The 27,736-nt window shown below is 53.8% G+C and overlaps 2 protein-coding genes and 1 long non-coding RNA gene across 14 annotated transcripts in view; 1 reads left to right on the forward strand and 2 right to left on the reverse strand.

Annotated features, from left to right (window-relative positions):
* Positions 1–15,822, reverse strand: part of PDE2A (phosphodiesterase 2A) — a 96,825-nt gene extending 81,003 nt beyond the window's left edge. Inside the window, exon 1 of one of the 5 annotated variants that reach the window (XM_061380750.1) lies at positions 15,521–15,822. In XM_061380750.1, coding sequence (XP_061236734.1) covers positions 15,521–15,591 — 71 coding nt within the window. In that variant the 5' untranslated portion in view covers positions 15,592–15,822. Of the gene's footprint in view, positions 1–11,230; positions 11,530–15,520 lie in introns of those variants that run through there. The other 4 variants (XM_061380751.1, XM_061380753.1, XM_061380749.1 and 1 more) reach the window with 4 other exon arrangements.
* Positions 15,823–22,110: 6,288 nt separating this feature from the next.
* Positions 22,111–27,578, forward strand: LOC133226815 (uncharacterized). Its single transcript, XR_009729628.1, has 2 exons — positions 22,111–22,381; positions 27,345–27,578. It is a non-coding gene; the product is annotated as an uncharacterized LOC133226815 (long non-coding RNA).
* The window catches only part of ARAP1 (ArfGAP with RhoGAP domain, ankyrin repeat and PH domain 1), a 61,762-nt gene continuing 60,146 nt past the window's right edge, over positions 26,121–27,736 (reverse strand). For 7 of the 8 annotated variants that reach the window (XM_061380741.1, XM_061380740.1, XM_061380747.1 and 4 more), the window contains 2 exons: positions 26,971–27,120; positions 26,121–26,728 (listed from right to left, as the gene is read on the reverse strand). In XM_061380741.1, coding sequence (XP_061236725.1) covers positions 26,711–26,728; positions 26,971–27,120 — 168 coding nt within the window. In that variant the 3' untranslated portion in view covers positions 26,121–26,710. The remainder of the gene's footprint in view (positions 26,729–26,970; positions 27,121–27,736) is intronic. The other variant, XM_061380742.1, reaches the window with a different exon arrangement.

The raw sequence follows: 27,736 nt of genomic DNA on the forward strand, positions 1-27,736 counted from the left end.
GTCCAGGCCCTCAACAGAGCAGGGGGATGTTCCTCCTCATGCCACAGGGGCTGAGAAGGGGTGGAGGGAAGTGAACCCATGTTGTGCCCTCTCCAGGCAGTCATGTGCCAGGCATTCCTAAGAAGTAACTCATTTAATCTCCCCAGGACACCTGCAGAGTCAGAATTGCTATCACATTTTGCAGACGCCTGGCTGTTCAGGATGCCCTGCCCTGCCTCCTCCCCTGAACTCCCAGTGATGGTGGGTGAAGGTCCTGGTCTCCCCAGTCAGACTGGACTGCTGGCTCCTCCTCCCACTATGGTTGTGGAGGGCACATATGGTGGACCCTTTCATCCCAGCAAGTCTCCTGGCCACATGGGAGATGCAGTTTGGGGCTGTCCGTGGTCCTGAACCCTCCCACGCCTCTCCCCAGAAGTCTGCCTCTTTTCTGTTGGAAGTCACCTGTTCTTCTCTGCCTGAGAGAGAAAGGCCAAATGTGAGGTACCCCTGCCCTCTACTCACCAAGTTCCTTTATTCACAAAACCTCAAAACAAGGAGCCCATATGGATCTGGAGAATGGAAATGAAACTAACATCTATTCACTCAATAAGCATTTATTGAACGTCTACTATGTGTGGCCCTGTGAATGGAGCTTGGGATACATTACACAAAACAGACTTAATTCCTGCCCTTTTGGAGGTTTGGGTCCTGTAAAGTCAGTACTGGGGTTTGCTTCACATGTCACAGTAATCCATTTGATCCTTACAATATATACAAAGGGGGATATTATTATGCCCATTTTTACAGTGAAGAAAATAGAAGCTTGGGGGTGATAAAGGAACTGCCTAAGGCCACACAGCTAGTACCCAGTAAGGTGGGATTCAAACCAAGACTTGTCTGACCCCAAGTGTGTTAAGTCACTCAGTCGTGTCCAACTGAGTGACCCCATGGACTGTAGCCCACCAGGTTCCTCTGTCCATGGGATTTTCCAGGCAAGAATACTGGAGTAGGTTGCCATTTCTTATTCCAGGGGATCTTCCTGACGCAAGGATTGAACCTGCATCTCTTGCATCTCCTGCATTGGCAGGTGGCTTCTTTACCACTGCACCACCTGGGAATCCCTGTGTGACCCCAAGTCTCATTCTTATTCTGTTCCTGGGTGGAGAGGGGCTCACAGACATAGTATCTGCCCTCAGAGAGCTCAAAATCTAGTTTACCTGTCCCAGCTCTTTAAGGAGCACCACTGGGAAGTGTTCCTTGAGTCTCAACTGAATCCCTGCTGCTGCAGCTCTGACTTGCCCTCTCTTTGTTGGGACCTTAGTGGGCAGAGGATCAGCTTTCATCTCCTTGCAGACACCTGGGGTCCTCCTATAAGCTCCCAGTCTTTTCTCCACCCCCACCTTGCTCAGAGGCCTCCCTCCACAGGAGGGAGTGAGGTGTGTGTGCTAAAAATACCTTAATCTCTCCCTGCTTGTGCTCTAATTAAGCTGAGTGAGTCACTACTTTAAGTAATTTATTGCTAGTTACATAATTGCTTTAATATTTGGTTCTGAGAGTGGGGAACAAAAGAGCCCCCTTCTTTTAGGGGAATCTCTGGTCCCTAGAGGGGTTTATGGCCCCTGGCGGGGGGAGATAAGAAGTGGAATCATGTTGCACAAGCCCCTGCTTGAACAATATGTGGCCATTTCCACCTTGGCCACGGGGCACATCTGATTCCAGGACAGGCAGGTTTGGGGAACACCAACTCCCTAATCTCTGTCATCCACACTGTGGATTTCTGAGGCCACCACTTCCAGCTGACCCAGCCCTTAGACCCAGGGCCGACCCTCAGGATGCTGTGGCCTGAGCATCCCTTCCCTCCCCTGGCCTCTGGCTCCTCACCAGTCCACAAGAACCAAGGCTGAGAGAGCGCAAGCCATTCCTTGGTGTCTCCCAGCATGCAAAAGCTCTGTGCCCAGGTTATCAGCTCAAGGAAAACCCAGCACCTCTCACAGCCCTGGAAGACATCACCCTCAAGGGGCACCGACTGCAAATGGCACAAGGAAAGTCTCAGGAGATGATAAAAATAATCTTTTTGTGATTGAAATAATGATGGTTATATGACTGTATAGATTCACCAAAACTCATCGAATCATACAGTTTAAATTGGTGATTTTACTGTATGTAAATTATGCCTCAATAAAATGGATGTGAAGAATTTTTTAAAGAGGTCACACCCCCACCTTCTGCGCCATAGTATAAAAGCCATGCAGAATTGGCAGCCGTGTGGAAACTGAGGCAGAGAGGTGCAGAAAACCAGCCACGGGAGGTGCACAGTAGGTGCTCACACCACAGATGCCGGTTTCATTCAGTCCCTATCAGCAAGGACTCACTAGGCACCTCCTGGGTACACTTGGCTTGATCTCATTGGCTCCCCTGCTCTCACACGGGCCCCGGAGAGGGAGCTGAACTGAGCACAGGTGCATCACACAATTTGTCTCAGTTCATCCTCACAGCAGCCCTAATGAGGTGGGCTCTGTTATCGTCCCCTTTTTACAGAAGAGGGAACAAAGGTGGCAGAACTCAGCACAGGTCCTGCAGCTAAGAAGTGAGGAGTTGAGAGCTGAACCAGGAGGCGGTGCCCAAGGCTCGGGCTCATCATCCCTCGTCTCCGCCACCTCCCTTTCCCACACTAAGTGGCGGGGGTTAGGAAGCTGTACACAGAGGATGTGCCTCTGACCCAAGGCCTTCATTAATGAGGTTTTCACGAGGCTTAGAAGTGGAGGTGGAGCACACCCAAGTGAAGATGGCAAATGAGCCTGTGAGTGAGCTCAGAGACGTGGCAAGAGGCTGAGCCGGCCTTGGGAAGGAGGGAACTGGGTCAGGCAACAAGCCTGGAAGAAAGGCAAAAGGAATCAGAATCTGAAAAATGAGGCAGAGGGCATCTAGCTATGCTGGCTGGTATGTTAAATGCCTGTTCAGGCCCTGAGTAGCCAGGGCTCCTCACAGCTATTCCTGACTCACTCTTCCTAAAGTTTCTTGGCCCTAATCACCCACTCAGAATTTAGCCATCACCTCACCCAGCACAGGCAAAAAGCCTTCATCCCCAAACTTGTAAAGACTGGTTGGAAAACCATCAGTGATGCTATGTGGCTGGGGAGTATGGAAGGGCCACCAAGACCTGGAGAATGATAGGAGTTAGCCATGAAGGGAGGGGCTGTTGAGGAAAGGTGTTCCAGGCAAAAGGAACAGCATATGCAACAGCCCAGAGTGAGAGATGCTGGGCAGGTGGGGAACCCAAGGGAGCTCGACCTGGCCACCTGATGGGCATTCTGTGTTTATGCGGAGTACAAGTGTTTCTGTGTGCGTGTGCTGAATCCACATCTGTGTCGCGTGTCTGCCTCTGTATACCTGGGTTGTATGCAAGGGCACTGCAGTTCACTCTGTTCCTTCTGCGTTCAGGTCAAACTGCAGATGGACCCTGTGTCTGTTTCCTGGTGTATTTTGATGTTTCTGTGTGGGGCTCTCCATGCCTGTGGGCTGTGGTCTGCTTCTTCTTGTGTTGCTTTTCTCTTTGCTTGCACTTGTTTCCCCCAGGCCTGGAGCGGTGTGTCTGCAGCCAGGGCACTTGGTACTGGAGGAGCAGCCTGGGGCTGGGGGTGGCAATGCAGCCTCTCACAATAGCACCTAATGACTGTCAAGCACTTAGTGGGGTGGAAGGCTGCCCTGGAGATGCTAATTATCACTGATACTGAGTCAGTGGCCTGAGGCCCAGCAGAGGCTGAGAGTGGGTCCCCATTGGCACAGGGCACTCAGATGAGCTGGCTAGGCCAAGGCCCCTCACCACCCCAGCACCAGGAGGGGGCATCTCACTGACTCATCTCCCAGGGAGGCCCAAGGACTGGACTCTAAACAAGCAAGAAGGATTGAGATCAAACTCCAGCAGGAAGGTCTCAAATGGGAGGACTTTAATCCGATTTGGCAGTGGACAGATCATGTTATTAAGAGATGAGGCAGCGGTGACATAACTTTGTTCCTGGGGGGCCATAGTCTGAGGGGGTGGCTTATGAGTGCCATGGATGGGTGCCGTGGAGTGTGGAAGCCCCAGGCGGGACGAATCAGGGAGGAGAGCTCCTGGAGGGGGATCTCGAGTTGTCACACATCCCTGCGTAGGTGGGCAGACAACGGAACTAGGGCCCTAGCTCAGGCAGATGAGGTGGGGGTGGGCGCTGTCACTCCTCCCCTGACCTGTCAATGCCACTCATGTGTCCAGCCATCCCTGATGCAGCCTTCTTGCCCCTCGCTTGGGTCTCCACACCAGCCTCCTCACTGGCTCCTCCAACTCTCCTTTCAGTTCAGTTCAGTTGCTCAGTCGTGTCTGACTCTTGGTGACCCCATGAACTGCAGCACACCAGGCCTCCCTGTCCTTCACCAACTCCCAGAGTTTACCTAAACTCATGCCCATTGAGTCGGTGATGCCATCCAACCATCTCATCCTCTGTCGTCCCCTTCTCCTCCTGCCCTCAATCTTTCCCAGCATCAGGGTCTTTTCCAATAAGTCAGCTCTTCACATCAGGTGGCCAAAGTATTGGAGTTTCAGCTTCAACATCAGTCCCTCTGATGAACACCCAGGACTGATCTCCTTTAGGATGGACTGGTTGGATCTCCTTGAAGTCCAAGGGACTCTCAAGAGTCTTCTCCAACACCACAGTTCAAAAGCATCAATTCTTCGGCATTCAGCTTTCTTCACAGTCCAACTCTCACATCCATACATGACCACTGGAAAAACCATAGCCTTGACTAGATGGACCTTTGTTGGCAAAGTAATGTCTCTGTTTTTTAATATGCTGTCTAGGTTGGTCATAACTTTCCTTCCAAGGAGTAAGCGTCTTTTCATTCCATGGCTGCAATCACCATCTGCAGTGATTTTGGAGCCCCCAAAAATAAAGTCAGCCATTGTTTCCACTGTTTCCCCATCTATTTGCCATGAAGTGATGGGACAGATGCCGTGATCTTAGTTTTCTGAATGTTGACCTTTAAGCCAACTTTTTCACTCTCCTCTTTCACTTTCATCAACAGGCTCTTTAGTTCTCCCTTCACTTAGGACTTCCTAAACCCAAAGTTCACCATAGCCTGGATGACACTCTTCAGCAGTTCCAGTGCTGCTCAGACAGGGAAGCGGCTCAAGCCCAAGAGCAGATAACTAGGTCACTCACCGTGCCCCACTGGACATGACAAAGTAGGTGTTCAGAGGCAGGGCCTGGCTTCTGGCTCCAGCTGTGAGACCTACTGGCTGTGTGACCTTGGGCAAGTGGGCATACTCTCTGGGTTTCAGTTTCCCATCATCCATTTGTCCCTCCAACTCTCCATCATTTCCTGCCCTTTTCTGTGCCCCAAGGCTGATGTCCAGTGCTGCTTCAACAGGCTCCCTTATTCTCTGGCTTCCAATCTGGTTCTGCCAGTGAGGGTGGGAGGGGGTGGTGAGAAGGAAGAGGACCCAGGGTATTGACACCCTCACCCACCCCACCTCCTCTGATGGCCTCTGTAGGGCAGCCCTCATCCAGAACCCCAGCTAGGGTCTGGAGCACTCTCCTTGCTCCTCGGGTCTCTCAGACGCAAGTCTTAAGTGCCTCCACATGCCCTGTTGGTTCTCTTAATCCTACCCCACCTCTGTAATCATTGCTTCATCAAACTGCCTTCAATTAAACCACCTGAGTGTGTCATCTGTTTCCCCGACACAAAACAGTGCTAGCTCCTTGAAGGGTAGTTGAGGTGATTAAAGGTGATTTAAATCTACAGTTGGCCCTCCGTATCTGCAGGTTCTGCATCCATGCATTCAACCAACCATGGATCGGAAATATTTGAAAAAAAAAAAAATCCAGAAAGTTCCACAAGGCAAAACTTGAATTTGCCACTTGCTGCAACCGTTTACGTAGTATTTACATTGTATTTACAACTACTTACAGAGCATTTGCATTATATTAGGTACTGTAAATGATTACTAACAGAGGATTTAAAGTAAATACATGGGAGGTTATATGCAAATACTATGACATTTTCTATAAGGGACTTGTATCATTGACTTGACGGACATGAGCTTGAGCGAGCTCCGGGAGCCGGTGATGGACAGGAAAACCTGGCATGCTGCAGTCCATGGGGTCGCAAAGAGTCGGACACAACTGAGCAACTGAAATGATAAGGGACTTGAGCTTTCTTGGAGTTTGGTGTCCACAGAGGCTCCTGCAACCATCCCCCCACCAGAATACAAAGGGCACTCTGTAAACATTAGTTCTCTCCTTCTAGCCCCCAAGCCCCATACCACTTGAAGTTTTAAGATAGCTCTGCATTCTCTCTGGCTTTGGAAGGATGCAATACTGGACTGCCTGCTCCTCTCCTCTGCTACCCTAATTCCTGCCCAGCCCCTAGCCCTAGGAAGCCTCCACACTGCCTCACTCAGAGTCAAAGTCTGAGCCCCCAGCCAGCAGCATCCCACCCTAGACTCCCCACGACTCAGCACAAAGGAAGCTGCCTCCTGTGTGCCCACCTGCTGTCTGCTCCCTCCCCACCAGTGCTGAACCAGCAAAACCTTGGCAGAGTGGCCCAGCCCTAGCCATTGCACTCCCATCTCCACCAGAGCATCCTCACGGCCAGTTCCCCTGCCTCCAACCCCAAATCTCCAGGAAGACAGATTTCTCTCACATTCCCCTAAGGAAGGGGAGCTCTCTGCCTCCAGCTGGATGGTCTCATCTCACACCTTCCCGCTGCCCAGGCCGCCAGGGGGAGCACCCTGGAGTTCAAAAACCTCCCCTTGCTTGATGGCAGGGGCAAAGGCATGTCCTTCTCTGGCCTCTCCATGGCAGCTACAGACTGAACAAACTTCAGAGACTTTGCCACCAACTTCCCTGCTAGGACAGGAGTCTCACTGGCTGTCTCCCTAACCAGGCTGCTCAGCCCCTGCTCATACCTGCCTGCCCCATGGACAGGCAGCTCATCCTTCCTTCCCCAGGGCAGACCCTCCCGCTATGGGGCTGCCCTGCCCACCCCTGACATTGAGCCAAGCTGGGCCTCCAGGACTCCCTCAGGGCCCAGCACTGTCTCAGTACTAAGAGCCCATGGAGAGATTTTAGGGAAAGCCTAGAATGTTAGACCACTCGAAACCTGAAAAGGTGTCTGATGAAAAGATGAGGACACCGAGGCTTCTTAGAGGAGGCCCCTCCCTGGTCCTGCCCCACTGCTGGACTCTCCCATGCTCTGCGGAGAGACAGAATTCATAGGTTCCCGGGAGGACTCTCACAGCAGGCAGAAGCTCTGGTAGAAACTTCAGAGGCAGCATCTGAGGCCTGGGAGGGGTGGAAATGCCCAGGCACAGGGGTGGCCTCCTGCCACAGACTTGACTCTCTACCCCAAGCTATCCTCCTGCTCCAGGCTAGAGGGAGGGAGGTCTCCCAGCCAGACATAACCCCTCTTTCTGCTCCAAGCCCTGCCACCCCTCCCTGGATCCTGCAGTGTAAAGTGAAAGTGAAGTCGCTCAGTCGTGTCCGACTCTTTGCGACCCCGTGGACTATAGCCCGCCAGGTTCCTCTGTCCACGGGATTCTCCAGGCAAGAATACTGGAGTGGGTTGCCATTTCCTGGATCCTGCAGTGTAATCTTGGGTTAATCACTAGCCTCTCTCTGGGCTTATATTTTTGCATTTATATAATGAGAAGATTGGGCTGAGAGTCCCTGAAACTTTCTAATAGGGCACAGGTGTGGCCATTAAGAGTTCCCAGGAGAATGGAAGCTAGACACCTCTCAGCTATGTCCAGCATTTCAATATGATGGCTCAATATCCTGGCTGGCCCTACCTGAGTCTGAATATAGAGACAATCTGCTCCTTCCAGGGCCTTCACTGACTAGGAGCAGGCCAGAGTCCCCAAAGGGAAGCCCAGTCCCACACATGACAGCCCATTCAGCCTAAGTCTACACACATCTTTTCTCTTTCTTTAGACAGGTGGTACCCAGGAGACAAAGTGTTGTCGCACAGAGTTGGACACAACTGAAGCGACTTAGCAGCAGCAGCAGCAGCTATACTTGGGGTGTGGCCTTGCTGTCAGCAGAGCAGGTATTTGAGCCTTCACACATACCCACTCATCTGTGCTCTCCTGCTTGGACATGGACACCCACATACACAGACACAGACATATACACACAGTTTTACAGAACAATGTGCATAACACTCTATACACAGGTACACATACACACAAGCCACACCAGCACGCATATACCCATCTAACAATACATCGGGCATAAGAATGGACAGTCACATATTCATGCATACAAACATGCCCACACTTCTATACAAACACTGATCCAAATGCTCTCACCTTCTCACATACAACTGGAAGGTCACATTAACACACACAGAAACACAAAGAAACCAACCAACCTCACCCTCACCTCAGTATCAGGGAAATCGCCATCCAGTAGAAATCCAGACACTATCTATAATTTCAATCTAAATCCATTTCCAAATCTAAACCTGTCCCAGAACTGTGAGGAACAAATTTCTTGCCTCCAGGCTCAGCCCCTCCAGTGTGTCTGTCCTTGTTGCGTGGGGTCCAGCCTCTCTTCAGCATCCTTATCTCCCTAGGTTACTTCAGCAGGACCCTCTTACCTTCCAGCACAAGGCAAGTGGAGAACAATGGGTTCTGCTCTCCCTACTCTTCATTTCTACTCCTTATCCTTCAAATTTGAAGACCCAGGCTAGAATGGACTTATGTGATAGCACCCCTGCTGGAGATCTGTGGCATTACAGCACAGCTCTAAGATAACCTGGTCATCACTCCCCAGGCTGTAGTGGAGGGCAACTGTTAGAAAGGAGAGAAAGAAGAGGAGGTCGGGGGCTGTCGGGGGTGGGGGTGGGGGGGGGGGAAGGAGAGGTTGCGAAGAAGTGTACCAGAGGAAGAGGAGCAAAATTCTGGGAGCACCAGGAGTGGAGTTCAGAAGCCTCAGGCCATCTCGGGCTTCTCCACTTCTATCCAATGAGTCCAAGCCTCCCCAAGACCAGTTCTAATCAGTCCTGCCTCTGCTCAGAACCCTTCGGTAAATCCTGGTGAGCCACAGCAAGAAGTCCAAACTCAGTCTAGAGCTAGGCCTCTGGGGTTGACCAATCCATCTCTTAGTCTCATATCCCAAGGAACCCAACCCTGGCCTTCTCACCTTTGAGCCAGGTCTTTGCTCAGCTGTTCCTCTGCTGAGATGTCTAATTGTCCATATATTGTCTGTCCTTTGAAGCCTGGCCTCTGCCATCTGGGACAATAATTCATGGAAAGGGCAGGAGCTTTAGGGGCAGACAGAGCTGTGCATCACCAACACAATGGACATGAACTTGAGCAAACTCCAGGACATAGTGGAGGACAGGGAAGCCTGATGTGCTGCAGTCCACGGGGTCACAAACAAACAGTTGTACATGACTTAGCAACTGAACAACACTGACAGGTCTGTGCTCTAGGGATTAGCTGAATACCTCTGGGCCAGTTATTTTCCCTCTCAGATCCTCTGTCTCTTCATCTAGAAGACAGCAGTCTCTTGGGTTTGTGGTGAGGATTAAATGAGATCATAGATGTGCAAACAGTGCTCTGGAAGCTGTAAATTTCTCTGTGAACGTGTGAAGAGTCATAATTATGGCTTAATCCTTTTATCCCTGCCCCCTGCACCTGCCAACACTCAGCAGGCTGAGTGATCCCTGAGGGAAGGGATGCAGGCTGCTTCACCTTTGGGGCCTCGAATGTTCCAGCATTCACCAGGGCCTGCCCCAGCCAACCTCAGCAGCAGGGCATGGATTTGGATCCAAGGTGGCAGTACAAAACGTACTCACTGCAAGTTCACTCGAGACTACAACTCCCAGAATGACTCACAGACTGTCATGGGCGTGGCCACAGACTTGAGCCCTCATCAAGCCCTTTCCGCCATTGTTTTCCCTGGGGATTAATCTCAGCCCAGACCAAGCAGCCTGGGGAGGTGGTTACATGTCTCTAAGGCCCCTCAGCTCCTCCCACAGAGCATCCACACTTCTCACCATTCCCACCACGACGGCTCCATTTCAGACTTCTTGTCTCACCCACAGGATGACAGCTTCTGGGCTCTCTAGCTCTGGTCTCTCCCGCTCCAGCCCCTCACTGAATCTTTCTAAAAGTGTAGGTGAGAGTGGGTGTTTCATAATGGCAGCAGCTAACCTTTATGAGCACCTGCTGCATGCCTGGTGCTAAGTGCTCCACTTCCAGATTCTTCAGTCACCCTGCCAGGAAAGTACTGTTATTCCCACTCCATTATTCACATGGGGTTCAGAGAAAGAAGTCACCCAGGATGACACAGAATAAAGTTACTGAAACTGGAAACTATATCTGTCTGCCACCTTCTCAATCCTGTTTTCAAAGCCCCCTCTGAACCCAAGATAGCCATCCAAAGAGTGGGAGCCTGGAAGCCCCAGGGTTCTCATATCTCAGCAACCACACTGTTGGGAAGTCCTCCCGGTTGTCTAACTTAAATCCCTCCTGCTGCACCAAGCCCCCACTGCTCCCTGTTTTTCAGGGTAGGCAGTGAGAAGGGTGACTTCAGGGACTTAAAGAAGTGGGTCACATCCCCTGGGACCTGGCCTTTCCCAGGGAACGGGCAGCTGAACAATGGGAGATAAATGTGTTGAAAACATCCCTGTTACTAAATATATCTACTTCCCTGAGAGGATGGGGGTGCTGACAGGGACCCCACGGCCCCCACCCTAGAGGCCACAGTCCTGTGGTTCAGGCATGCTGGAGTGTTCAGAGCAGCAGACCAGGCTACTCTGGCTGTCCCAGGGGCTGGGGCAGAAGGGGTGGGAGGCCAGCATGGAAGGGGGTGATGTCTCATCCTCCCAGCCAAAACTGCCAAGCCTGGGCTGGTTTATTTGCATATTGCTTTGCATTCATTTGCATGCCACTTTCTGGAAGGGGCTCACATTCTTCAGCCGCTGCTCCTCCCTCACTTCCAGAGTCTCCATTCTCAAAGGAGGAGGAGACCCTCCGCAGGCCCTGCTGGGGGCACTGGGAGAGACCGAGAAGTTGCATAGGGCCTACATGTCAAAGCTGCTGGAGGACCCTTTGGTGGCAGAAAGTGCCTGTCTTCTAACTTCCATTCCCTTACTTCTCTTCTGCTCCATCTCTGCCCAGTCCTCCGCCCCCTGCCCTTGAACTTCACACTTAGGCCACTTTGAACGTTGATAGTCCTCACATAAACAAAACCGTGTTTGCGCTCACCTCAAGGTCTTTGCATGTGGCATTCCCTCTTCCTGGAGCTCTCTCTCAGCTCTGTCTGGAGAAGTGACTCTTCCTTTTAAGGCCAGCCCAAGGCCCCTCCTCCTAAATGTCTTCGTCTGACACTGGCAGAGGTAGGAAAGACCACAGGCTTCCCTCCAAGTGGTCACTGGCTCTGTCCCTCTCCCCGCAGGGCTGCCATGTTTGGTTGGGCAGCAATCCATTGAATGGCTGCTGAACGAAGGAAGGAATGAATGAATCCTGACCCCTCTCCTCTGTATGTCTGAGCCCCTCCAGTCCCCTCTCCCTGAGGACATCACTCAACTGCAGGAAAAACACGGCTAAGTTGTGCCTCTGCCTCCAACTCCCCCTCCGGTCCTGGAAACACCCTTCTTCATGCCCACAGTCTGCTCTTGTGAAGCCAGGTGATTCTATAGCCCCTCTGTGCTGGTAGGAAGTTCTCCTCATTGTCTACCCTCACTCCCTACTCTGGCCATGCCTGCTTCTTTATTCTTGGAGAGGGCTCAGGGACTGCTCTATCTCAGTTTTACCATCTATAGTTGGAATAAAAGCTGCTAATCTCTCCCCTCTCTCTGCCCAAGGCGTGTTCCTAGCACTACTGAACTGCCATGCCCCAGCCTAGCCCTGCTTAGAAAGGAGAGTGACCCTGGATCAAGAAATGATGCAAGGCCAGGCAGCCTGGAGTAGCTGAGCCCACAAGGGAAGGGCTGCCCAAGAGGGAAGGAATGAGCATCCTGACCCTGGGGGCATGTAAGCAGAGCTGGACAGATCTGAGGGCAAGCTGTAGAGAGGAGTGGAGTAAATGCTGGACAGTGGCCCAGATGCTCTTTATGTCCTCCCCCAACCTGGGAAGCTGCACTGTGCTGGGTGCCAAACCCCGTGCTGTGAGTGAGGTGGAGAAGCACAAGGAGGTGGTCCTGCCTTTGAGGAATTCCTTGGCTTGCTGGATAAGGAGCTCACACAGGGGACATCACAGGGGAAGGCTAAGTTGGGGCTGCATTTAAAATATATATATTTATTTAGTACTTATTTGGCTGTGCCAGGTCTTAGTCGCAGCATACAGGATCTAGTTCCCCAACCAGGGATGGAACCCAGGCTCCCTGCACCAGGAGAGTGGCGTCCCAGCCACTGGACCACCAGGGAAGTCCCATGGTGCTTGATCCTGCACCATCAGGGAGAAAGACTTCAGGGTGGGTCATGGGGTCAGAGGGAAGAGGGAACCAAGGAGGGCTTCCTAGGGGAGGTCTCCTATTCAGAAACCTTTCCCTAGCTCCCTAATTTTAAGAGGAAAAGTCTAAGCCTCTATAAGCCCCTTAGCCTGGCAGTTGAGACCCAATGGAATCTGACCCCTCTGTCTCTCTCTTCCTCTTTTCATCTCCCTTCTCACTTCTACCAATCCAAACTCTGTCCATTGAACACACTGCACTTTCTCACATCCACCCACTTTTATAGGCTTTTTTCTCTGCCCTTCCCTGCCCGGGAAATTCTTATCCATCCCTCAAGATCCAGCTCAAATGTCTCTTCCTCGGCCACCCTGACTTGGTGTGGGTCCCCCATTCCCAAGACTTCTCTCTGCCCAGCACTATTCCCTGGAGGGTTGTAAGTTTCCACTTCTGCCTCCCTCATCAGACTGGGCACTCCCTGAGAGCAAGGTCTGGGTCAGTGTGCTCTCTGTGTCTTCAGAGGCCAGCCCGCTGGGCACCAAGCAGGCACTGGGGGATCTCTGTTGAATAAAGGAATGAAGACATGAATGACTGAATGCAGGAATGGACGCAGGCCCAGTGGGTGGAAAGGCCGGAGCAGCAGAAGCCTGAGGAGTGCAGGCTGGACCCAACAGCAGCACGGCTGAGGGTGAGACTCCCAGTCCATTAAGGCTGAAGGAGGGTATTGCTGGGAGTCCTGCCTCCCCCATTTGGCTAGATCCCAGCCAAGCCATCAGTAATCCCCAGGGACAAGAAGCTGGAGTGGGAGGCAGGAAGAGTAGCAGGAGGAGTGCTTGGTGGGCAGCGGGAACTGGGAGGTGCAGGAGTGTAAAGGCAGTTAACCCTCACAGAGCCATCCAGCTCAGGCAACCAAGAGGTGCTGAGCAGGCCTGAAGAGGAAGGGACCTGAGGCTCCAGGTCCAGCCTGGCAGCCAGAGGAGAGAGTCAAAGCAACAGTTTCGCTTTCTCTGTCTGGGAAGAGATGGCTCCAGTATCTCCAACTCTCTGCCCGGCTATAAACCCTACCAGGTCCCTCCACTACCTTCCTTGTCTCAGCCTTCCAAGAGCTCTTCCTTTCCCACATGTATACCCTCTGAGGTCCTGCCACTGCACCCCCAACTCTAGCCCAAGCCTGAGCCACCTCCACGCTCCCTTGCCCCTATCCTCTCTTCCAAGCGCCCAGAACTCTCCCTTCAGAAAGCCCCTGGTCTCATCTGCCTCTCGGTCCAATAGGCCCCAGATGTCCCTGATACCACAGTGGTTTAGCCTTCACACTGGTCTCCTGGCCGCCACCCTTCCCTTCCAGTTCAACCTTGACAGTTCCATTGAGGCAACTTTCTAAATCCCAAAACTGATTATACCCCGTGTTGTACAAAACCTTCCTGGACTCCCCAGGGGCCTTAGGATAAAGCCCAAGAGGCCTGGAGGTCAAAGTCCTGTAGGATATGGTCCCTGCCCAGCCCTCCAGCCTCCTCATGGCTCCAGGCACATGCCCAATCCTAACCCAGGGCCTTTGCTTATACTATGCCCACCACCCCCACCTGTTAGCTTGTTCTTGGTCTTTACTGCTTAATTATGTTCAAGCTATTTTATGTTAGGAAGCTTAAGAGGCCCCAGAGAGCAGAGCCATTATTGCCTATTTGTTTTCTCCATCTCCCCGCAGGGTGTAGAATGAATTGTCCTGAGCTCATGGAGGTGGTCACACATTTAGCCACCCCCGCCCAGCCTTGGTGGGTCACAGTGTCCCAGCTGTGTCCCCAACCACCAGGGAAGGAAACAACCACCCACACACACTCAGATGAACACACACATATAGACACACACACATACCAGCCTCACAAGCACCAACATACACACTCATGCACACTAGGACCCATGATCACACACCCACACAAGAACACTTAAGCTAACATAGACACCTACATAACACACACACACACACACACACACACACAGTAGCACTAATATTCAGACACCAATAAGCATACACACAAACATGAATACACATAGAATCAAATGACATGCTCAATATTGAGTCATTTTATTTTGCAGACACAGCACACATATTAACATGCATGCCAATACACAAATTCAAGTGTGTGTGCACACACACACACACTCTTACCTAAACTCTCAAGAGTCACACTGGGATGCTCACACACCCTGCTGCATAACCAACCACCAAGGATCCCTACATGCCCTTTGATACCCTACATGTTCCCTTACACCCCAACATTTATACACAAACACACACACACCCCCTCACATAGCCTGGCTCGGACCTGCACTATCACTGACTTGGAGACACATGTCACTTGCCTGCTACCTCGGCAGCCCTCAGATGATGGAGGGGCACCTCCACGGAGCCCCTTCTGCTCACCTGCATATGTGTCTCCCTGCACGTGGGTGCTCACGAGGTTGGTGCACAGGAGTCTCATTCCAACCAGCCCCATGGTTCTCTCTGGGATAGGGGCTTTGGGGACAAACTTGCCTAGACTGGTGACTCTGAATCCCAATCCCCATTCCATGGAGGGCAATTCCCCCAGACCTTCTCCTGCTCCAGGGCCACTCTTATTCATAATTCATGTTCTCTCTCTCCACACACACACACACACATATACACACACCCTGGTCTGGGACATCATCCCTCTCCAGGGTCCTGAATCAGTCTATCAGACTCTGGAGCTCCTTGGAAATACCCTCAACACCCACCCCCCACCCCAACACACACACTCCCCACAGAACTCCCCCACCCCCCAGCCTCTGAAGGGATGGTTCACGTTCATCACCAACCCCTCTCCTAGCCACCAGCCCCTTCTATGGGACCCCAGCCGCAACACATCCTAGACTTATGTCAGGCACCCCCGCCCTACACAGAGATCCCACCCCCTCCCCCCCCTGCCGCCCCCGCCATGCTACGGTCCAGCAACCGGGCACCCCGGAGCAGGATCGATGTTCCCACGTGGCTCAGCTCCACACCAACCCCAGCTCCTTGGAGGGACTCCCAGGACCCAGTCCACAGCACCTCCTGAGCCACTCACCCAGACCCCAGCCCCTCAACAGTACTCACGGCTCAGCCGGTCGCGCAGCCGGGTACTGCTGGCTCCTGCAGAGGATGGAGTGGCCGCATGCCTGCCCCATCGCTCCTCATCGTCTGCCTCCCCAACCAGACTAAAGTGGCACCTCACCCTGTCCACCCTGCCCGGGGCTCCAGGCAGGGCGCCTGGCCCAGCAGGCACGGGGACCAAGAACAGTGGCCTGTCCCCGACTCAGCCTGGACTCAACACCCCAATCCAGCCCTGCTGCCCTGGCAGTTCCCGCTTCTCCCGCTGTCACCGCCTCTGCCGCTAGGCTGGCTCTGGCAGGAGGTTGGAGCAGGTCTGATAATGCAGAAGGGGGAGGGAGGAGGGAGGAGGAACCGAGAGACCCAGACGGAGAGGGAGAGGAGGGAGGGGTAGAGAGACTGGCTGGGAGGGAGGAAAAGAAAGACACACACAGAAGGAGAGACTGAGAGAGAGACAGGGAGGCGCAGAGAAACACACCAAGGAGAGGAGACAGCGATCAGAGCCTCATAGAGATCAAGATGGAAATACAAAGAGATCAGAGAGGCATAGGGAAAAACACACACAGAGGAACATAGACCGGGGAAAAAAGCAGAGATGGAAATGGAGACACAGAGAGAGAAGCTGACAGAGGAGCCCAGAGAGACAGGTGTGAGGAAGAGGGATTTTGAGGCATGTGCAGTTCTTGTGGGCCAGGATGGGATCTGGGGATGAGGGTCAGGTGAATAACTGGAGAGAAAGCTCTACAACTGGAGGCAGGAGATAGGGGTTCAAGTCCTGGTTCCACCACTAATTTCCTCATTTATTCACAACCCCCTACCCCTGGCCAATCTCATCAGATATGATTCAGATTGTGCTTTGCCTTGGAGAAGCACCCAGGCAAGGGGAAGGGGGTACTTGGCTGTATGACAGAGAGGAAGGTCTGTGGTGCCTAGGGGGAGCCCAGCAGTTGGCAAGCATTTCCAAAAGAGAGGACATCAGCTGGATTTTAAAAAAATATTTATTTGGCTGTACCAGGTCTTAGTTTCAATCTTTGATCTTAGTTGTGGCATGTGGGATCTAGATCCCTGACCGGGGATCGAACCCAGGCCCCCTGCATTGGGAGCAGATTCTTAGCCACTGGGCCACCAGGGAAGTCTCTCAGCTGAGTTTTTTTAAGGCAAGGAGATGGCCCCAGGAAAAGGGGGTGTATTCCAAGACAGAGGAGTTATACGTAACCCTCAACAGTTAACCCTTCCTCTCTGAGCTGTGGGGGGAGTAACTCCTGCTGCACATAACAAGCTCCAGGCAGAAAAATCCATGAGGCTGAGTGGAAACCTGACCCTGCTGAGGGGCATGGGGGTGCACAGTAGTGGGGGGTGGACAGGAATGACTGGGCTTGTGCAGGAGGCCTGCCCAGGCTGAGTGCTACAGAGGGCAGTTGTCTGTGGCTTAGGAAGTGTTAGGAAAGAAAATGTGAGGGAGTTTTTGCTTCACATTGTGGCCTCAGAAGGTGGAATTTTAGATCTCTGAAAGCTGTGGGCAAACTGCGTCCTCAGCCAGGCCCATCCCTAGGGCCTTGCTCCTCCACACCTGCCAGCCAGGAAGGCATTCTATGGGCTCAGAAAGCCAAGGCCCTGGACTATGTCCAGTCCTGGCCTCTCACAGCTCTCCTTCATGCCCTGAGGATCCTGGCGGGAAGAAGCTGAGTCAGAGGAGTTCAAAGGAGGGTGCCTCCCGGAGGGGCGCAGGTGCACTGAGGCCTCACTTGGCCCTCAGCCTTCTTTCTGTTCTCTTGCTCTGGAAACGATGGTGGAGTCCTCATCCTCAAAAGTCTCCTGGGATTATGCTCGTGCAGGTCAGGTGGCAGGGAGGGTCTCCTCCCCATCCCACTACCACACCAGCCTCCACAGCTGCTCCACAAGTAAGGAGTCTGTAGTAATGAGGAGCAAGATTCAGGACCATGGGCCCTCCAAGGCTTAGAGCCAGGCAGGCGGGAATTCAAACCCCAGCACTGCCATGTGCCCTGGGCAAGTTCACCTCTCTGAATTTCACTTTAGTTTTCTCATCTGAATGATGAGTGACTCAAAGAGTTATGAGGTTTGGGGAGTGTCCATCGAGTTTCCGGTACATAGTTCCCTCCGCTTCCCTCTCCTAAAGAGGTTGAATTGATGGGGCCAAGGGAGTAAAAGCAGCAAATGTTGGGGTAGGGGTTGCTGCAAGGCAGTGTTGGGAGCGGGGAAGTGAGGAAAAGGGAGAAGCCCTGAGACTGTCCGGGCCTGCACTTCTCTCCTCCACCTAGAACCGGCCTTCTAGACCAGCCAGGGCAGGAACCAATGACCCAGCGCAATTACGGCGAAGCCCCGCCCCACAGCAGGCCCCGCCCCCGCCTTTCTCCATGGTGCTGATCGGCGCGTGTCGCGTTCACAGGCTCTGGCCCGTAGTGTGCCAGCATACACCATTTTGGGGGGCTTGTTGCGGGGCTGGAGAAAGGTAAGGGGAAGCAGGACGCTCCTGAGAGGCGGGGGGCCGCCCAAAGCGATGAGAGGATACAGCCTCTGGGATTCGGCCTCCGCCCCGCGCCCACCGCCTCGGAAGGACTGCAGGCTCCAAAGGCTCCAGCTACCTCCTCATTGCCTAAGAAAGCCGTTTCTTCTGTGTCCTCCCCGGCCCCTCCCCTGTGGCTGTTTCCCTCCCACCTTCCAGCCGGCCTCTCCTTTGTCTCACTAACTGATTTTTCCTATTTTTCACCCCCTCACTGGAGCACTGGACCCTGTTTCCCCTCATTCTCCACCCCTCCCCCACGGAGCATGAAGTCCACCCCAATACACCAACCCCTGAGTGCCAGCCTTCTCTCTGGAGCTCCAGACGTCCAGTACAGGCTACCTCCTGGAAAGCAGCTATGCTCACCATTATACCATCAGCGTGGCTACCCACTGAATGCATCTGGGAACATCTCATTAGGGCCCTAACACTCACAATACTCTATATCCAATATTGACATCTTTTGTCTCTATCAAAGGCATCAGTAAACGTCTAATCCCCGGTCTGGAAACTTCAAAGTCGCTTTGCCTCTTCCCTCTCTCTCCTTCACTTCCTCTGTCAAATCTCCCTCTCTTCCATCTACCCCTCCTTGCCCCGAGCCCCAGCTTACTTCCCCCCTTCCCTATCATTCTCCAGCCCCTTATTCCAACTCAACCCCTTTATTCCACCTTCACCCAGCGTCAAAAGCACTGACTTTCTAAGACATCCAGCTGGTCATATGACTCTTCCTCAAAACGCTTGCTTGGTTCTTAGTGCTTTCAGGATAAATGTCAAGCTCCTCAGCCTGACATTTGAGGGCTCTCATGATCGACCCTGGCTGACCCCTCCATCATCTGCTCCAAGTGGAGAAGGGTCTGGTCCCTAAGGACACGCTGGTCCTTTCTTCCTCCTTGATTTGGTACAGTCTGTCTCCCTTCCTAGGTTGACTTCCCTTTCTCTCACCTTCCTTTTCTCTGCCCATGCAAAATCCTGGCCCAGCCTTTCTGAGCAAGTTCAACACACACCTACCCCCACTCACAGTGGATGATAGGCAGGAGGGATCCCTGGATTCTGGGCAGGGCAGGCCTGGCTGACTCACCCCCCTGACTTGCCACCTGTCCCAACATCTCATTCCTCTGCTCAGGTTCACCTCCTTTCTCCCACTGGATCTCATCTTCCTCAAGGACAGGCAGCAGTCCTTTTCACCCTGGCACTGGGCCCCTGCCTTCGAATGGCCTCACCAGGTACTACTGAAAAATGTTAATGGAGTAAAGTAGGAAGGCGACACAAAGAGAGTGTGGAAATATGATGGGGCACTTCGGAGCTCGGTCCAGGACACACTGGAGCCTCAAAAAGAGGCTGCAGGTGGATGTGGGGACACAGGTGGTGTGTGTTTGGAGAGGGTGCTTACTGACCTGCTCTGTTGGAATCCACCTTCCCTGCCGGGGAAGACTGAGGCTGTGGAGTGTGAAACAGATCACTTCACTCCAGGGTAAGGCTGGTAATTGGTGGAACATGGATTTCACGGAGGGTTGGCCTGAAAACCCCTGGGTGACTCCCTCTGGCTGGGAGCCAGGATGTCCACATCTGGGTCTTGGCAACAGGAGCCCATCAGGGGAGTGGGGGAGCCCTCACAGAGAAACATCTCATGGTGCTTCTCCTCCTCGGTCGGAAGCTGCCACCTGTGGCTCCAAGGACAATGATGAGAGGTGCACCATGTCCTTGGCAACAGCCTGACATAGTTCCCTGCATTGTCACATTAAGCACAGACCCCACCACATAGTGGTGACAAGGCCTTTGCATAAACGAACAAAATTCACCACTGCTTCTGGAATGGCTTCTTCCACATTTCAGGAAGGTGGCTTTGGGGATGCAGGAATGAGGGCTGAGGCACTGTGGGCCTAATTCAGGTTCCCGGAGCAGCCAGAGGTGCCCTATGGGGGAAGGAGTGACCTCGGGAGGGGGGCAGTAAGCTCTCCATGTCTGCTGGGCAGGGGGATAAAGCGGTGGAACAGACAAAGTTTAGAGAAGGGAGAGGCAGCCCCTCTCAGAAGCCTCCCTTCCTACCTAGACCGCCCATGGATGGGGCGGGAATGCTGAACTGGTCCAGGGAAGATGGGCAGATTTAGGGTGGGCAGAGAAAAAGCAGAGCAGGAAGTCAGCCTGGCATGGGGCTGAACCAGACACTTGGCAGTGCCTTCTGCCTAAGATTGAGGTCACCTCCTGGGATGTGGATCAGGCAGCTCAAGATGCTAGAGGCAGCAGAGGCCAATCCCTCATTGTACAGATGGGGAAACAGGTGAGGAAGGGCAGAAACAGGTCCAGGTCGCAGGGAGTAAAGGACAGGGCTGGGCCTAGGATCAAGGACTCCTGGTCACTGCCCCACCAGACTAGCTCCTCCTCTTGTAATCTTCCTTCTCCCGCTTTCAGCCAGACTGAGGGCTGGGAGGGAAGTCTGCAGATACAGCTTATAACTCAGGAAAGGGATCCCCAGGAACACGTCATTTCAGCAGACACAGGTCAGAGCAGAAATGACTGTGGCTTCAAACTCTGGAACTGCTGGGGCCCTGGCCCAGCTCCCTCACTTCCACCACCCTCCAACCCAGCACACTAGGATTGTCCTTGCCAGGAGGCCCTGAGCCACCCACTCAGCCCTGATCTACCTCTTTCCCCTTAACTCCCTGCACCTGAGTTGGGGGGGAGGAGGGGGTGTGACTCAGTGGGATAAAGGCAGCTGCTATATTTGAATGATTACATAAGCTAAGAGGGAAGCAGCTGCAACGTGACTCCATCAAGGTCGGGAGAGAAGTTGAGTCTGGACCCAGGAGGCAGGGTCTCCTTCCTGCATTCTGAGGTTCCAAGCTGGGTTTAGACAGGACTCTAAAAGGACCGGAGAAGGCAATGGCAACCCACTCCAGTACTCTTGCCTGGAAAATCCCATGGACGGAGGGGCCTGGTAGGCTGCAATCCATGGGGTCACTACGAGTCAGACACGACTGAGCGACTTCACTTTCACTTTTCACTTTCATGCACTGGAGAAGGAAATGGCAACCCACTCCAGTGTTCTTGCCTGGAGAATCCCAGGGACGGGGAGCCTGGTAGGCTGCCATCTATGGGGTCGCAGAGTCGGATACGACTGAAGCGACTTAGCAGCTTAGCGACTTAGACCTGGAGACTGCAAGCTAGTTTATGCATTGCTGTACTGCAAGAGAGGTTTTCTCTAGGGCGTGCGAGGAAGGCTCTGTTCCCTCTCCATCACCTAAGAAGCCTCCTGACATGTAAAGACCCTAAGGCCAGACCTAGACTAAACCCTAGATCTTCCCCCAGGAACTCTTTACAGAAGGAAAGACAGAACTGAAACATAGCTTGTCACTGATTTGGAAAAGAGTGCCTGCTGGGGAGGGCACAAGGCATGAAGCCTTGGCTCACCGCCCAGCTGGAGAGGACCTGTGTTCCCGTCCCAGCCCTACCGCTCACCAGTCACCTGACACTGCTGAGTCTATGTCCGTCTCTTCACCGATATAATGAGAACAAGAGGTATCTTTTCCATATGGTTCGTTACAAGGATTACATAAAATGACACACGCAAACCCTTAGCCCAGGAGTGGTGGGTGCTTCATAAAGGCTTATCAGCACCATTATTTACATCATTCTTACTGCCAATGCTAAGGACTGGCTGGAGACCTCCCCGGTAGCTGAAATGACCCTTTTGCCCCAGTAACAGCTGATCTGAGTGGAAGGTGGGAGGCCAGAGAGAACTGAGATCTGAGACAGGAGCTTGGTGGACGACCTGTGTGCCCCTGGGCAAGCCCCTGCCCTCTCTGGCCCTTAGTCTATAAATGAGCCCACAAGATCCCCAGCTCTGGAGTTCATATTTGCAAAAAGACTTTACTCCACTGGGATTAGTGGCTTGTGGCACTGGAAGCTGCAGTGGAAGTAGAGTTGGTCAGGATGCCGGTGATCTGGGGGTGGTGTGAGCTGGAGGCGGGCTCGGCAGCCAGCACTGGGCACCAGTACAAGGCCCACCTCCTTGGGGCCTCTTGGCAGCTCCTCCTGGGGTCTCCGCAGGACCCTGGAGGAGGAAGGCTGCGCCCACCTGGGCTGTGTTGCCATGACACTGGTCTCCATGGTGCTAGGCACACAATCCTCCCTTCACCCAGGAGGAGGAACTGGAAGTGACAGGAGCTGAGGCAGCTTAGGCCCTGGGGCCTGCGAGCCTGGTTCTCTCTCCATCAGTGCCACAAGCCACTCAGGACAGAGGGCAGGGAGGAAGAACACCTTCCAGCTCAGAGGGTCAGAGGAGTGACAGAGAGGGACTCTGACCGAGTGGAGGAAGACACACAAAGGAACAGCAGAGATGGGGGAAGGTAGGGAGAGCCGGAGACTAGGCGAAGGGTGGGGTGGTGGGGAAGAACTCACTGCAGTCACGAAGGGGGAAGTGCCTCCCAAGCTGGCAAGCGGTGGGAGGCGCCATCCAGCCCATCTCTTTGGTCTCAGCGTTTTGAGGTGGGTGGTGGTGGGAGGACAGAGTGGAGGAGGAAGAAGGGCAGGAGGGAGGGGGGGCAATTTTCCTAGAGAGCTTTGTGTGGGGGGGTGCTCACACACGTGCAGTCTGTGTGCGCGCGTGTGTGTGTCTGGAAGTTCAGGAGGAGGTGTGGTGCAGGCAGTGTGTGTGTGTGTGCTGTGTGCGCCCGTGCCACTGTGTCTCCAGGGTGATAAATACAGCAGTAGGAGCTATAACCAGGGCAGAGAAAATGAGGAAATTTCCATAGGCTGAAAGAGGTGTGGGAGAGGGGAACATCCTAGGGCTGAACCAACTTGGGCTGACCAGGAAACCCTGTCCCTGACAGCTCTTCCCTGGCCAATCTCTAGCTGGATTCCAGCAGTCTGGGTGCATACACACACCCTAAGTGCGCACAGTGCAATATGATGGAGGCGCAATCCAGGACAGCTTCCTGAAGGAGGTGTCATACTGGAGGAGAGGTTGGAGGTTCATGCCAGCTACACTTATGAGTATGATACAGACTCTCCTCAGATCAAAGACTGGGTCACTTAAGTCACAGAGTGAAGGGAAGCTGGTTGGGGAAGATCCCAACACCAGAGGCCAGGGGGACAGGTCCCAGAGTGCCCATGGTGCACTAGGCTCCACTCAAAACAGATGGCTCACTGTGGAGCCACATCACCTTGCCTGTGGCTCATGCCAATCCCTCTCCCAGAAATATCTCCCTCTCAACTCCACCTGCAGAAACAGCACCTGTCCCTCCAAGCTCCTCAGAGTCTTCCTGATCAGTTTCCCCCAACCAGAAGAGCTCTTCCTTCCCCCACCCCACCTGTTCACCTGCTCCAGCTTTTTGGTGTTCTGTGAAGCCCTGCATGCACGGTAAGTGTTCAAGAAAAGCTTGTGGAATGAAAACATGCTGGTCCTGGCAAGGACTCTGGGTGCCATGATGTCTCTCCAGATGTATCTGGGAGGGGATTATTGAGGGACAGTGCTAGGGACTTCACACTTATTAGCTCATTTAGTCTTCCCCTTAGTGGGTGCTATTAATATCTCCAAAGTACAGAAGAGAACACTGAGGACCCAAGATCTTGGGAACTCAGCCAAAATTAGTGTGTAGACGGGAGTGTTGGCATCTTCCCAGTTGGCATCCACACCCATGCGTTTATTATTATTTATCTGGCTGTGCCAGGTTGTGGCATGTGGGATCTAGTTCCCTGATCAGGGATCGAACCCAGGCCCCCTGCATTGAGAGTGCGAGGTCTTAGCCACTGGACTACCAGAGAAGTCCTGCACCCATGCTTTTCAAAACCACCAGTTGTGGGCAGGGGGCTTGGGAGCAAGAGCATGGGGCCGGGAAAGAAGGCCTCAGCTCCAGACCCCCCTTCTAATCCCTGGGCTCAGGGGGAAGCAAGGAGGAGGCATAGTCCACCTTCCCCTCCCCCACCCCATTGATTTCTTGTGGAGCCCAGGGGTCTCCTGAGGCCTGGAGGTCCTTGACAGCTGGATGGCTGCTGAACACTTTGCAGGGTGGACAGGTTGAGCAGGAAGGAGGCAAAAGAGAGACCGACACTCTACCCCACCTCCCAGCCCTCCCCCAGCTCAGCCTCCTCTCCATCTACAATGCCTTCACCCCAGAAACCTGACATGCCACAGCCTTCTCTCCCAGGGCTCTGCATGGTTTCCTGCCGTTAGGCCCAGACTTGGGTTGACCCCAAAGGCCTGTCCCCCTCCCCCATCCCAACTTGCACCCCCTCCTTACTATGTGTACCCAGCAAGGCTTCTGGTCTTCAGTGCCAACTTAGGGGCACCTCCTCCTCCAGCAAGCCTCCTCCCTCTCCAAGAGCTGCTGCCCACACCTTGGCAGGTCTGGCTCCAGGTTCCTTATATTCATCTCCCTCAATCCAACTTCAAATAATATGTGAACAAACCATCTAAGGTCCCAAGGGGCCCCATTTCTAGAAATCTTTGTGACAAAGACCAGCAGAGCCTCCTGCCCTAATCCACGCAATACTGCTGTCTTTGCCATGTTTCATCAAGTTGAGGCCCCGGAGGCTCCTATTGGGATGTCATCCCTGATCCCTAGGAAAAGTACTTTAAGCTATCATTAACTCTACACAGTTCAGATCCCCTTCCCCAGGAGACAAATGGGGCCACTTATGAGAAGGGACAGCAGAGTCAGAATCAGGAGTGGAGGAAGGAGAATCTCCCAAAGTGGGGCGGTAGAAATGAATCACAACCCTGATTCAGGAGAGCTGTGTGACCTCGCACAAGTCGCTTCCCTTCTCTGGGCCTTTCTTCCTCTGCCAGGATAGCGCCTACACAGGCATTGACCCACAAAGGCCTTTCCTCCCTCCTTCGGACTCCAAAAGCCTGGGAGTCCAAAGCACTTCCTCCATTGTGCTGCCTTCCAGAATATCACCAGCACTAGGGTCAAAAGCAGGGCCAGGTCCCACCCAACACTCCAACAGACGACAGCCACAAGAGGGCCTTCCAGAGTCTGTGCTGGGTGGAACCAGCAGTGTTGAGTTGTCCATGGCTGCCCTCTGGTGGCCCAGTGCAGTCACTGCAGCCTGTCTGTCCCTGAGTTGGGGTAAATGACACTTGGCAGCCTAGCAGGGGAGTACCTCCAGTCTCACCCACCCTTTCTCTGGGGCACAGGGCTAGCTGGTCAGTCCAAGGTCAGATCCAGGGAAGAATTCCAGCCCCAAAGCACTTGGACAAGAGTCTTATCTTAGGTGCACGTAGGATGGCCAGCTTGGTCTGGAGCAGCCCACCTAAGACAAAAGTTGCCAAAGAATCTATTTCAGTCTGGCATCCACTTTCCCTTCCCAAGAGACAGGAACAAGAAGCCTGGAGTCCAGGTCCCCAAGACCCCCCTCCACACCCAGGCCTCCCCACTGAACCGGATCAGTCAGAAGTCATGTGATTGACCCACCCCAACCCACTTTGCCCAGCCCCAGTGGCTTAGGCTGGGAGGTCAGCCTGTCTGCCCGCTGGTCCCCGGAGAGAGGCTGGTAATGAGGCTTTAGGCAGAGGCAGCAATGTGGTGTCTGGCACCTTCCCAGGGAGTCCCAAATTCGTCTCTGCACCCCACTTGCCAGGGCCTTGTCTTCTTGGAGGAGACGGTCAGGCAGTGCCCAGTGAGGGCAGCTTCCTGGCCCAAGGCAGGGCACCTCTGGAGGGGTATGCACAGAAGCCCAGGGTAACCTGAGGCCCTTCTTCCTAATATAGCTCTGGTGCCTCTGTGACCTTGTGTCTCTAGAGGGGCTGACAAGCTACCCTGAATCACTCATATGCCACACACCCAGCCCCTGGCTCAGAATCAGGCTGCACAGCAGGGCAAGTCCAGCTGGGGTCTGTCCTGGCCAGAGTCAGGACCCGCAATTCCCAGCCTGGCTGCACAGAAGTACAATGAGGGTGGCCCGGAGCCCAGCCGGGGCTCTGCCTGGGGCAGGCGGAGAGTGTCTGAACAGGGGAGAGCCTAGAGGGAGAAGGGCCAGGTCCCCAGCTTCGGGGCACAAGGCATTCACCTCTGGACCTCCTGGCCCCTCTTACCCTGGGATACTGGAAACCCCCAACCAATTACAGACCTCAGCACCAGGGGATAAAATATACAGATATATTTATATTATCAAAACGTCCCCAAAGTGGGGAAGGGGCACCGGGCAGCCTAGGCCCTCCCAGTAAGCCCAGACCAGAAGAGGGGCAGAAGTCCCCTAAGTCCAGTTCTCAGCCCTGTACACATTTACCCAGAGCTCCCTCCCCACCCCAGCTGAGTGTTCCTTCAGAGCATCCACTTTCGGCTGTTCTGGAGTTTGTGGCCAAAGGGTGGGCTCCCTTCCAGCGGGGGCCTCGGGACCTCGAGCCTCTGAAAGGACAGCAGCCTGCCAGGGTTTCTGACAAATGCCCATCTTTCCAACCCCTCCAAAGTCAGGGTGGGTGACCCTATGGGAGAGCAGGCCAGGAGGGCTGAGCACCTGGACAGAGCAGGTAAGGGATTCCTCCTCAGGCAGACCCTGCTGCCTGCCCTGCCATGTCCTGGCCAGGAAACCCCAGGCTGCAGTCAGGATGAGGGGCGTGGAGATGTGGCTTCCTCAGGCGCCCCCTGCTGGCTCATGCCAGGCACGCAGGGCATGAGGGCGTCTGCCCAGGAAGGCTTCACGACGGCGGTGGCATGGCAGAGTCCCAGCAGGGCTCAGACGTTTCGGAGAAGCTGTGGGAAGGCAGAGAAGCCCAGATTCCATGAACACATTTGTGAAGACTCACAGGGAGTAGGGGGCCAGGGACCAGCAATAAAGGGGGCTCCCGTGAACCTGGTGAACCCAAGGGACCTGTCAGGGCTCCCAATGAGGACGGACAGATGGGGCCGGAGGGCACTCAGAGAGGAGGAACAAAGGTAATTCAGGGAGAAGCTGGGTCCCCAGACACTGCACACAGGGATGGAGAGCCACTCACAGAAAGGGGGTCCGCAGAAAAGGCGGCCACACTCCGGCGCATCTCATTCTCACTGCCTCGCAGGGGGATCAATGAAATGCTGCCCAGCCGGACCTCAGGCGCTGCCCGGGACACGCGTGAGGGCTCCGAGGGCCACACCAGGCCGTCGTGCTGGGCGGCAGGGGAGAGGAGGGGCGCTGGGCCTGGGCTCGGCTTCCGCTGGGCCCGGGCTCGGCTCTGGATCCACCCACCCTTCCCAGAAATGCCTCGGCTATGATCTGAGGTGAAACCTTCTGCTTTGATCCGAGCCGATATGAGAAGCAGCTGCTAGAGAACATGACTGTGTCTCCGGCAAAGCCCAGGCAATTATATTACTCAACAACTCTCATTTCCAGGCCCACAAGCAAACCACTCCAAGAATGCAGCGCCAAGAAAACAGTTCTACAGGAACAAGCCTGCTTCCTTTCACCAGAAACCCAGAAAGCTACAGAATCCACTCTGATTCCCTTTAGACGCTGACTACCAGGAAGCTCAGGGCTACAAGAGCTCAACCCGAGGCCCTGGTACAGTCCTGTCTCCCTTTTCCCCAAACGATTCTGAGTTCTCATTTAAAAAACCTGTTTGGGGACTTCCCTGGTGGCCCAGTGGACTCTGTGCTCCCAATGTAGGGTTTGATCCCTGCTCAGGGAATCAAGTGGAGAAGGCAATGGCACCCCACTCCAGTACTCTTGCCTGGAAAATCCCATGGATGGAGGAGCCTGGTAGGCACCAGTCCATGGGGTCGCAC

Source organism: Bos javanicus, chromosome 15 (assembly GCF_032452875.1).
Source record: "Bos javanicus breed banteng chromosome 15, ARS-OSU_banteng_1.0, whole genome shotgun sequence".
Taxonomy (NCBI): Eukaryota; Metazoa; Chordata; class Mammalia; order Artiodactyla; family Bovidae; genus Bos; species Bos javanicus.